Below are 13,004 nucleotides of genomic sequence, written 5' to 3' on the forward strand. Positions count from 1 at the left end.
AAAAAGCAAACGTTTGGAAAGAAGCTTCAACGGGCATATAAAACCCTTCATCATAAAAATACATGTATGTTTTTCCCCTGGCCAGTTGTGTCTGCAACTAATTATTTGCCTGCTTCACATACGGTAAAGTGTCGCTTCTTTTGTTGCAACTTTTCAACGGCGCAGAACATGCGTGGATGTACATCAAAATGACGAATTGCACAAGTAACAACCAGCAATTTTACTTGAAGAAGAGGCTGTTCTATATGTACCCGGGCAATGTTCTCAAATGTCCAAATCCCTAACATTACTTGAGCGTGGAACGGTCATTTTTTCGCATGAATTACAAACGGATTTGGGTCGGCTTTGTCGTTCCTTAAGATTCAGGATGAGAAAACCCAAAGTTAATCGGATGGTTCTTGCGATGTGCTTGGGGTGTTTTATAATGGTTATACTCTATTTTCAGAGCAACTTGAAACCAGGTGAGTCGAAAACCCTGCACGAACGTTTTATATGTCGACGTTAATATGGGTTCATAGTTTCACCATGTGTTGTGCATACAGAGTACCGTTAGAACATACACTATGTATATTTAAAGCTCTCAAATGGCATGCCCTACATTGGGATTTTTTTTCTTCTTCATATTAATAAGTATCCTAATTGTACAGTAATAGGCACTCAATATTTCCCAACATCAATTCATTCCTGCCATCCGTATTCTCATAGTGTTCCTGAATGGTCCAGTCTCAGCCCTGACTTCAATCTGCTTAAACTACTGAAGAGAATGTTTGAATATTGCTGTTCATGAATGATTCCCAAACAAATGTACTGAGCTTGAGCAATGTTTACTAAAACAAATGTTGCCCTACGAGAGTAAAGGTTGGTAGAATCGTATTCAAAATGATTCACAGCTGTCTGTAATGGCTGCCAAAGGTGCTGCCACCAAGTATTTAGCAGGCAGCTCTTTTTACATTTTTTAATTACATTATACATTATTATATATATATATATATATTAGGTAGCCTAGTGGAACTAGCGTTGGATTAGTAACCGAAAGGTTGCAAGATCGAATCCCAGAGCTGACAAGGTAAAAATCTCATTCTCCCACTGAACAAGGCAGTTAACCCACTGTTCCTAGGCCGTGATTGAAAATAAGAATTTGTTCTTAACAGACTTTCCTAGTGAAATAAAGGTAGAATGAAAAATAATGCCATTTGGTAAAATGATCATGTGGTTTTCATTATTGGACTCCCATATTCAAAGATCGTTCAAAACCAGTAAGTGAACATGAGAAAAACCTAACCTAATTTACCACGTTTTTTGTACTAATTGTGTATAAAATGGGAAAATACGTTGTAAAATGTTTAAGATTGATTAAATTACATAATTTAAGATTGATTCAATTACTTAATGTTGTTTTACAATTAAGGAACTTTTGAAAAATATGCTCTCCTGAGTGGTTGAGTTGCCCGTTAAATGAATGCTATTAAAGGTGCTCTATGCAGAAATTGCTCCACCATTTCCTGGTTGCAAAAATTCGCCTAAAAGTTCGCCTAATTTTAGTTTGTGACAAAACAAGTAAATATAGAGTAGGGAATCATTGTACCTTCTAAACCACTGTAAAATATATTTTCCATAACCAAAAATATCGTTTTTTCAGCTCTTTGAAGCTGGTTGTAACGTCCTGACCAGAGTTCTTATGTGTTTTGCTTGTTTAGTGTTGGTCAGGACGTGAGCTGGGTGGGAATTCTACGTTGTGTGTCTAGTTCGTCTGTTTCTGTGTCCAGCCTAATATGGTTCTCAATCAGAGGCAGCTGTCAATCGTTGTCCCTGATTGAGAATCATATATAGGTGGCTTGTTTTGTGTTGGGGATTGTGGGTGGTTGTTTCCTGTCTCTGTGTTTGTGTTCTGCACCAGATAGGACTCTTTCGGTTTGCCACACTTTGTTATTTTGTTCGTTGTAAGTGTTCACTGTTTTTGTTTAATTAAACATGTTGAGCACTGGCTACGCTGCGTGTTGGTCCGATCCCTGTTTCACCCCCTCTTCTAGTGAAAAGAGGGAAGGCTGCCGTTACACTGGTGTATAAAACCAGAAGTAAAAGGCTTAAAAAACTAAACATAAGAAGAGGAAGCATAGAAATTAGGCACATAGAACAGATGTACAGTGTCTTAGACTTGCTTTCAATGAGAATGACAGATCTATAAATTATATTGTCACGTTCCTGACCTATTGTTACTTTTTCTTTTATTTATTTAGTTGGTCAGGGCGTGAGTTGGGGTGGGTTGTCTTTGTGTGTTTTTGTATTGTCTAGGGTGTTGTATGGTTTAGGGGGTTAAGTAGAGTAGATGGGTTAGTGTTTAGTATAGGTGTCTAGGAAAGTCTATGGTTGCCTGAATTGGTTCTCAATCAGAGACAGCTGGTTATTATTGTCTCTGATTGGGAGCCATATTTAAGGCAGTCATAGGCTTTAGCTGTTTGTGGGTAATTGTCTATGTTGAACGTTTGTTGCTTGTCTGTGCACTTACGTTATTTAGCTTCACGGTCGTTTTTTGTTTAGTTTGTATTCAGTGTTCGTTTCGTGTTTTTTCCTTTCTCTCAATAAAAGAGAAATGTATTTTGCACACGCTGCGCCTTGGTCCTCTCTCTCTCACGAAGACGATCGTGACATATATTTACATGTGAATTTGGTCGGGTCGCTCAAAAACGTACATATTGCAGCTTTGAGTTAAATCTAGTGATAATGGCGAAATATTGTAATTAGATTTTGTTTGTGCAAATACAAAAAACCTTTCAAATCCATATCATTATCTTATCTTCAATATGTTTCACAATATCCTTCAGGACATGTCATTTTATTGGTATTCTAAGCATATAAAATGTAAACACATTCATTTACATGCTTTCTAATATTTATATTTTGACAGAAATGTATAATTTTATTACTTGAAGTCTGTCCTCATTTACTAGGCCTACATGAAGCAGACATACTGTAAATGAATGTGTCATATTTGAGATGATTTAATGCAAATTCCAATACAACATTCTGTTTACTCTAATTGGGCAACTCAGCCGGCTGGTTGAGATGTTTGAGATGCATTATTTATCAATGTTTAAGTCATGCAAACAAAAAGTCTTAATTTATGATCTATACTGAGGCTAAATACACACTTTACAGAAAAAATATTTGTCAGATATTTTTTTTCTTGGTGTGCCAGTTAAAGGGTTTATTCTGGGGTGTAAAGACACTCAATCAAGGCATCCTCATTTTGTATTTATTAGTAATTTGGAAAATGTTCTATAATTTTTATTTTCCTTTGAAAATGTGAAGTAGGTTGTGTCGATCTATAGGGAAAAAATCAAATGTAATCCCTTTTTTAGATTACATTTTAAGGCAGCAAAATGTGAAGACTGCAACGTTTGTGTAGACTTTAAATAGCGACTGTATGCCCATTTACTTAGTAATTTGACTTAAGTGAGAAAGTTTGTCATTTTGCAGACTTGGCCTACACCACACTACAGATATAAACACATCTTCCAATGCCTTGCTGTTAGTGAGTAAACCACAGAGATGGTGTGTTTATAGTGTGTGTTAGTTATTGTTGTATTGCGTCTCCACCCCACTCTCAACAGCTTTCATTAATGTTTTACCTCCTGGCAAAACCTGTCCCCATTTCCCTTTGGGATGTGGACCAGAATGGAGGAAAACTTTGATTACTAGTCTGATTGGTTCAGTGTTTCCTCTGCTATGTGGAATAATGTGGTGAGAGTTTCCAGCTGTTTCTGCATTTATTTTACTGCGAGGCCTATCCCACTTTGGTCCTTCTTTGCCAATACAATTGCCATATTCAGACATGCCCAGCCATACTGAGACCAAGTAAGCTTTAAAGAGTACATTTTTGGGCTTTTTATCAAACTTTTGAAAAGAATGGTCACCTCTGCCTGTTGCTCTACTTGTTACAACATTGTTTTTAAGAACTTTTCCCATTTATTAGTGAAAATGGTGCCGGAGAAGAAGGCAGACGTTTTACGTGTCCCCAACCGATTGTGTTTTTTGTTTGTTTATTTGCGTTGTTCGTAACGTATTTTTAAAATGTTGCCGCTACCGTCTCTTATGACCTAAAATAACTTCTGGATATCAGGACTGTGATTACTCACCACGGACTGGCAGAATCCTTTTTTTACTTTAACGAGTCTGACGAGCCCTACGCGAACGATATACTGCTTTCACGGGAACAAGCCCAGATCCCTGCTATTTGCGTGAATAGGAGGCAGAGAAAAAGGGGCCAGAGGGCGGGCTGCCTTCTGAGAATTTGTAGGCGATCGAATAAACCCCCACTTCCTTCCATTCTACTAGCAAACGTGCAATCTTTGGAGAATAAAATGAATTACCTCCGCGCAAGAGTAAACTACCAACAGGACATTCAAAACTGTAATATCTTGTGCTTCACGGAGTCGTGGCTGAACGACGACACTATCAACATACAGGTACAGCTGGCTGGTTATACGCTGTACCGTCAGGATAGAACAGCGGCGTCTGGTAAGACAATGGGCTATGTATTTTTGTAAATAACAGCTGGTGCACAATATCTATGGAAGTCTCGAGCTATTGCTTGCCTGAGGTAGAGTATCTCATGATAAGCTGTAGACCACACTATCTACCTAGAGAGTTTTCATCTGTATTTTTCGTAGCTGTTTACATACCACTACAGTCAGAGGCTGGCATTTAGACAACATTGAATGAGCTGTTATCCGCCATAAGCAAAGAAGAAAACGCTCACTCAGAGGCGGCGCTCCTAGTAGCCGGGGACTTTAATGCAGGGAAACTTAAATCCGTTTTACCAAATTTCTATCAGCATGTTAAATGTGCAACCAGAGGGAGAAAAAAAATCTGGACAACCTTTACTCCACACACAGAGACGCATATAAAGCTCTCCCTCGCCCTCCATTTGGAAAATCTGACCATAATTCCATCCTCCCGATTCCTACTTACAAGTAAAAATCAAAGCAGGAAGCACCAGTGACTAGATCAATAAAAAAGTGGTCAGAGGGGGCCTCCCGGGTGGCGCAGTGGTCTAGAGCACTGCATCGCAGTGCTAACTGCGCCACCAGAGTCTCTGGGTTCGCCCCCAGGCTCTGTCGCAGCCGGCCGCGACCGGGAGGTCCGCGGGGCGACGCACAATTGGGCTAGCGTCGTCCGGGTAAGGGAGGGTTTGGCCGGTAGGGATTTCCTTGTCTCATCGCGCTCCAGCGACTCCTGTGGCGGGCTGGGCGCAGTGCGTGCTAACCAAGGGGGCCAGGTGCACGGTGTTTCCTCCGACACATTGGTGCGGCTGGCTTCCGGGTTGGAGGCGCGCTGTGTTAAAGAAGCAGTGCGGCTTGGTTGGGTTGTGCTTCGGAGGACGCATGACTTTCGACCTTCGTCTCTCCCGAGCCCGTACGGGAGTTGTAGCGATGAGACAAGATAGTAATTACTAGCGATTGGATACCACGAAAATTGGGGAGAAAAGGGGATAAAAAATAAAAAAAATAAAATAAAAAAAGTGGTCAGAGGAAGCAGACGCTAAGCTACAGGTCTGTTTTGCTAGCACAGACTGGAATATATTCCGGGATTCCTCCGATGGCATTGAGGAGTACACCACATCAGTCATTGGCTTTATCAATGAGTGCATCGATGACGTTGTCCCCACAGTGACCGTACGTGCATACCCCAACCAGAAGCCATGGATTACAGGCAACATCCGCACTGAGCTAAAGGCTAGAGCTGCTGCTTTCAAGGAGCGGGACTCTAACCCGGAAGCTTATAAGAAATCCCGCTATGCACTCCGACGAACCATCAAACAGGCAAAGCGCCAATACAGGACTAAGATCGAATCGTACTACGCCGGCTCTGACGCTCGTCGGATTTGGCAGGGCTTGCAAACTATTACAGACTACAAAGGGAAGCACAGCCGAGAGCTGCCCAGTGACACGAGCCTACCAGACAAGTTAAACTACTTCTATCATTGCTTCGAGGCAAATAACACTGAAACATGCATGAGAGCACCAGCTGTTCCAGACGACTGTGTGATCACGCTCCACGCAGACCTTTAAACAGGTCAACATTCACAAGGCCGCAGGGCCAGATGGATTACCAGGACGTGTACTGTGAGCATGCGCTGACCAACTGGTAAGTGTCTTCACTGACAATTTCAACCTCTCCCTGTCCGAGTCTGTAATGCCAACATGTTTTAAGCAGACCACCATAGTGCCTGTGCCCAAGAACTCCAAGGTAACCTGCCTAAATGACTACCGACCCGTAACACTCACGTCCATAGCCATGAAGTGCTTTGAAAGGCTGGTCATGGCTCACATCAACACCATTATCCCAGAAATCCTAGACCCACTCCAATTTGCATACCATCCCAACAGATCCACAGATAATACAATCTCTATTGCACTCCACACTGCCCTTTCCCACCTGGACAAAAGAAACACCTATGTGAGAATGCAATTCATAGACTACAGCTCAGCGTTCAACACCATAGTGCCCTCAAAGCTCATCAATAAGCTAAGGACCCTGGGACTAAACACCTCCCTCTGCAACTGGATCCTGGACTTCCTGACGGGCCGCCCCCAGGTGGTAAGGGTAGGTAACAACCCATACGCCTCGCTGATCCTCAACACAGGGGCCCCTCAGGGGTGTGTGCTCAGTCTCCTCCTGTACTTCCTGTTCACTCATGACTGCACGGCCAGGCACGACTCCAACACCATCATTAAGTTTGCAGATGACACAACAGTGGTAGGCCTGATCACCGACAACAACGAGACAGCTTATAAGGAGGAGGTCAGAGACCTGGCCGTGTGGTACCAGGACAACAACCTCTCCCTCAATGTGATCAAGACGAAGGCGATGATTGTGGACTACAGGAAGAAGAGGACCGAGCACACCCCCATTCTCATCGGGGCTGCAGTGGAGCAGGTTGAGAGCTTCAAGTTCCTTGGTATCCACATCACCAACAAACTAACATGGTCCAAGCACACCAAGACAGTCGTGAAGAGGGCATAACAAAACCTATTCCCCCTCAGGAGACTGAAAGGATTTGGCATGGGTCCTCAAACATCACCACAAAATCTACGGGAATAGCTTGAAAATTCAAGACCCTTGGGTGTTGCCTTAGATTTACGTTAGAAGTGCACATCCCAAGAAGGCTCAAGGTCATTGGCCACAGATAAAATGATGTCAAATCATATATCTACTGTAGCTTTAATTGGACTGATCATGTCAACATCATACTTTCAAAATCTTAGTTAGCAAGCTAGACAAGCAGTTATCATCATGAGTCAAGTCGACAATCTCCTGGCAAATCCTTTTCAACCCTTGTCATATGAAGAGAAATTCTCGATGAAACGTATCGGTGCTTATCGGCCATTGGACATAAACATTACACAACAAGTTGGAAATCGAGTGGTTTGGAAGGAATCAGTGGCTAACTGCAAGTGTTGCAAAGCAATCACTAGCCTGCTATTCAGTGGAGAGGGTGTGTGGTCCAAGTCTGGTTTTAAGGGTGTCTTTTCCAAACTTAAAAAGGATAAACATTCACATGCAACACCATGGACCAGAAGAGGTTGAATACATTGGCCATTCTGTCAAACCAGCATGACTTCTGCCACGTTCAAAACAACTGGGAATTCTCAGACTTCAAGTGAGATCAAGACAACTGGGAACTCTGTCACGTCCTGATCATAGTGCTTATGTGTTTTGCTTGTTTTAGTTTTGGTCAGGACATGAGCTGGGTGGGCATTCTATGTTGTGTGTCTAGTTTGTCTGTTTCTGTGTTCGGCCTAATATGGTTCTCAATCAGAGGCAGCTGTCAATCGTTGTCCCTGATTGAGAATCATATATAGGTGGCTTGTTTTGTGTTGGGATTTTGTGGGTGGTTGTTTCCTGTCTTTGTGTTGTCTCTGCACCAGATAGGGCTGTATCGGTTTGCCACATTTGTTATTTTGTATTTGTAAGTGTTCACGGTTTATTCGTCTAAACATGTTGAGCACTGGCTACGCTGCGTGTTGGTCCGATCTCTGCTACACCTCCTCTTCTCTTGAAGAGAAGGAAGGCTGCCGTTACAAACTCGGGGAAAAAATCTAGCTCCGGCTTGGAAAATATGTTTTGAATTGTCATCCAACTCGGAATTCCATGTCGTGAACTCTGGCCTCTTTCTAGAGCTCTGACCTGAAGATCACTGACGTCATGATTCAACTTTGTTTTTTTCCAAGTTTTCAGTTCTCTTGAAAGCACCGTAAATCCAGAGAATGCCAGACTTTGACAAAGTTTGATGACAAAATTTGCCCACAATATGGACCACCTTCCACCTTCCTGTTAAAGTGATTACAGCACAACAAGGGGAGTCCAAACATGTGTTGTATGCTGCTGCGTAAATTATGTGATATTGTAGCTAAGAAAGTAATAGGTATGTGTTGTGTAGTAAGCTGTTAGTAGCCCATGTGTCTCACCATAATAATTTTGTCCCTTTCCCCTCATAAGTTAGCCTACTGTTCTGACTTGGTGGTGCACATGTAGCTCATAACCTGTTTTAGAGAAATGTAATCATTGATTATTGTAAGAGCTTTCATTGTCTGCTTATATGCCCCCTTTATTTATCCTACGGTTCTGACTTGGTGTACAGGGATAATACTGTAAGAACAGCCCATGTTCTGAATTCTGTTGTTATACAGTACAAAAGTGCTGAACAAATAGTTATATTGACTACATCCATCTTAGCTCACTCATTAATATCTTAATCGAAATTACTGACTGCCTCTTATCCACTCATCTTATGCCATAGTATGTACTATGTACATTTCAATTTTCTGTAGAAACCACATTTGTTTAAGCAAGTCAGCCCTGTCAGCTATGTCTTTTTCAAAAGCAGTAAATGAGGCTGAATTAACTTTTTCGCTGCCAGACAAGGCTCTGCCAGACAAGGCTTTTTCGCTGCCAAATAGCTAGGTGTAGCGGTGGTAAGGATTCATTCCATTGTGCTGGAAAGAAAACTCTGCTGTTGGAACAGCTTTATGTAGGCCCGAACAGTTTGTGGGCACCATTTGTCACAGTTATAGTGCAATTAATGTGTTGTTTAGTGTTGTGTAGTGGCTTTCCTGGGATTTTTGGGGGGGTTCTATCTTACACAATGAAGCTGGTCCCCACCTCATACATGCCTTGCCTGGGCTTGACTCAAGGGCATTACGGTTATATAAGATGTACCTGCTCGACACGCGAGTGTCACGAACAACTGCAGCACCACAGACTATTAAAAATCCCCTTAGGGACAAATCTGTACATTCTGTTTCCTGTCAGAAGAGTAGGAGCACAGTCTTGAAATATGTTCCAGTTTTTTAAGTGTTTGGCATTGTTTGACTTCAGTCTAGAATGTAGTGTCCCACAAGCGATAACGACTGACTGTCTCTCATTAAGTCTCGATGGCACTCAGTGTCCCAGGTGAAATCAGTACTGCCTGGGATTTCCGTCAGATCTGTAGCCATCTTGGAATATTGATGACAGCTCGATTAAGCCCCACTGTTCTTTCCCCCTGCCAGCTGCATATTCATGATGACCAAGCACTCCAGGATTAGATTATTTTGTGATTCCAGAAGACTTATTTCTTCACTCACTCTAGGCTTGGTTCATAGTTGGCCTCCATTACTTCCAGCTGCTCTCACCAAGGCACAAACCCCACGTAGGATTTGATTATCTTCTCACACACAGAGGACTACTGGGAATGCCAATCGGAATTCTCTCCAGATTTTTGTCTTGCATAATTTGTATGTGCTTCGTAAGCTTTTTATTTTGATCTACGGTCAGTCTTGCACTGTCACCCAAATGTTAGTTTTGACGTTAAAAATGTTTCAAGATCTGTGGTCACCTTATCTGCCCATGCTGACTTAACCTTGATCTGGGAAATTGCTGAGTGCGTTAATTAGATGTAAATTCCCCTGTTTTGGGCACCTGTGATGTTCTGGTACAGGTTCTGACTGACATTTTCACTTTTTCACTCGGAATGGCCGATTAATTAGGGACGATTTCAAGTTTTCATAACAATCGGAAATCGATATTTAAATATATATATATATATATATATATATTTTTTTTTTACACCTTTATTTAACTAGGCAAGTCAGTTAAGAACACGTTCTTATTTTCAATGACGGACTAGGAACGGTGGGTTAACTGCCTTGTTCAGGGGCAGAACCACAGATTTTTACCTTGTCAGCTCAGGGATGCAATCTTGCAACCTTACAGTTAACTAGTCCAATGCTCTAACCACCTGCCTCTCATTGCACTCCACGAGGAGACTGCCTGTTACGCGAATGCAGTAAGAAGCCAAGGTAAGTTGCTAGCTAGCATTAAACTTATCTTATAAAAAGAATCAATCAATCATAATCACTAGTTAACTACACATGGTTGATGATATTACTAGTTTATCTAGCGTGTCCTGCTTTGCATATAATCGATGCGGTGCGCATTCGCGGAAAAAGGACTGTCGTTGCTCCAACATGTTCCTAACCATAAACATCAATGCCTTTCTTAAAATCAATACACAGAAGTATATATTTGTCTACCTGCATATTTAGCTAAAAGAAATCCAGGTTAGCAGGCAATATTAACCAGGTGAAATTGTGTCACTTCTCTTGCGTTCATTGCACGCAGAGTCAGGGTATATACGATAATAATAAACGTTTTGTTTTCGAAATGATAGTTTCCGGATTCTACCATATTAATGACCAAAGGCTCGTATTTCTGTGTGTTATTATGTTAAAATTAAGTCTATGATTTGATATTTGATAGATCAGTCTGACTGAGCGATAGTAGGCAGCAGCAGGCTCGTAAGCATTCATTCAAACAGCACTTTCTTGCGTTTTGCCAGCAGCTCTTCACAGGTGCTTCAAGCATTGCGCTGTTTATGACTTCAAGCCTATCAACTCCCGAGATTAGGCTGGTGTAACCAATGTGAAATGGCTAGCTAGTTAGCGGGGTGCGTGCTAATAGCGTTTCAAACGTCACTCGCTCTGAGACTTGGAGTAGTTGTTCCCCTTGCTCTGCATGGGTAACGCTGCTTCGAGGGTGGCTGTTGTCGATGTGTTCCTCGTTCGAGCCCAGGTAGGAGCGAGGAGAGGGGCGGAAGCTATACACTGGCAATACTAAAGTGCCTATAAGAACATCCAATAGTCAAAGGTATATGGAATTCAAATGGTATAGAGAGAAATAGTCCTATAAATACTATATTAACTACAACCTAAAACCTCTTACCTTGGAATATTGAAGTCTCATGTTAAAAGGAACCACCAGCTTTCATATGTTCTCATGTTCTGAGCAAGGAACTTAAAAGTTTTTTTACATGGCACATATTGCACTTTTACTTTCTCCTCCAACACTTTGTTTTTGCATTATTTAAACCAAATTGAACATGTTTCATTATTTATTTGAGGCTAAATTGATTTTTATTGATGTATTATATTAAGTTAAAATAAGTGTTCATTCAGTATTGTTGTAATTGTCATTATTACAGATACATTTTAAAAATCGTCCGATTAATCGGTATCGGCTTTTTTGGTCCTCCAATAATCGGTATCGGTATCGGCGTTGAAAAATCATAATCGGTCGACCTATAGTATAAATCGATATGTGGAAACCATAGATTCTCATGGACACAACACAGTATGTCTTTTCTGCACTTGTGAAGCAGGATGGGAAATCTGACACCACTTGAAGCTGGGATGTCCCTCCTATAATTTCATTCACTCTTCCAACTGTCCTTCAACCCTTGGCTGGACCTTACGTTACAGCCACCAACAACGCATATGCCTGGAATCCTTACATCATAACGCAACAGGAGATAGTGGTTTTGTCGCGGTAGCACATTCAGAGATCGATTTATAGCCATTCATCTAAAATAATTCATACACTCTGCATAGAAGGACAATGTAAATATGAGATGAAATGCGTGTTCCTAACGAGTTCAGGAAGCCAAGCTAAAGCTCTGTGTGACATTCACAGCGGTGGGAGCAGACGTTTTGATCGAGAGACCTTTAGAAAATATGCACATTTTCTCTAACACTAAATATAGAAATATGTATTTTACAGTTATATGGAAGGTGAAATTGTATAGTTAGTCGTTTATAAATTGATTGTTGTATTTAGAAAAATTATGTAATTTCAAGCCTTATTTTTACAGCTTTGTTAAAAAGGCTATACATCATAAAATGTTATTTTCATATTTTTTTTAATCATATTTGTACTGTGTACTTGAGCTTGTGTCCTCAAAAGTGACTACATCGCAGCAATTTATTTAAAAAAAATTCCAGGAAGTTGAGATTTTAACCTTTCTTGGAGTTTGTAGCATTACTAGTTATTGTTTATAGACCTCTCATGATGAATAATTACTTTTGGGGATTACATTATATTTTCGATTACATTTGGATACATTTTAAGACTTAAGAGCCTTGTTCTCCTCACTTGGCGAAACACTTGACTCCTGATCAGCACATGACAGGCATAGCACACAAGGTGTTCCCAGGACAGCCTTGCGAGCAATCAATCCATGAATTAAAGACTTAAACCTTGGTGATCACCCAATCACCACCTGGAAGACCCTCCTTGTGGAACACCATGGCCTGATTTGCTTTTTGGGCCTCTTCCTGCCTAGCAGCTTTGCTACTCTTTTTACCCCTGCGGATTTGCTTATAGGAAAACAGCCCCCACATGTTCTGTAATCCACACAATGTGTCTCTAGGACCAAGACCAAGAAGATACCTGTACCACATCTGCTAACACTCTGTTTTAAGACTCTCACTCTTGTTAAACAGATACCACACACGTGCCCGTGCATACGCACGAACACCCTTCACACACATTGCGGCAACAGCAGGGATCGGCCTCCACACAGCACAGTGTGTCTCTCACTAAAGCGCACTCTCTTTGGCAGACCTGGAGAGCCTGTGGAGGGGGAGGGGGGCCCCTGCTTCCCGAGGGACTTCCACACAGAGCAG

The 13,004-nt window shown here is 41.6% G+C and overlaps 1 protein-coding gene across 1 annotated transcript in view; it reads left to right on the top strand.

Moving 5' to 3' along the window:
- The window catches only part of LOC129815651 (carbohydrate sulfotransferase 11-like), a 40,851-nt gene continuing 27,847 nt past the window's right edge, over nt 1-13,004 (top strand). The window contains exon 1 of the mRNA XM_055869644.1: nt 1-461. Coding sequence (XP_055725619.1) covers nt 269-461 — 193 coding nt within the window. The 5' untranslated portion in view covers nt 1-268. The remainder of the gene's footprint in view (nt 462-13,004) is intronic.

The sequence above is a fragment of the Salvelinus fontinalis genome, chromosome 18 (assembly GCF_029448725.1).
Source record: "Salvelinus fontinalis isolate EN_2023a chromosome 18, ASM2944872v1, whole genome shotgun sequence".
NCBI lineage: Eukaryota > Metazoa > Chordata > Actinopteri > Salmoniformes > Salmonidae > Salvelinus > Salvelinus fontinalis.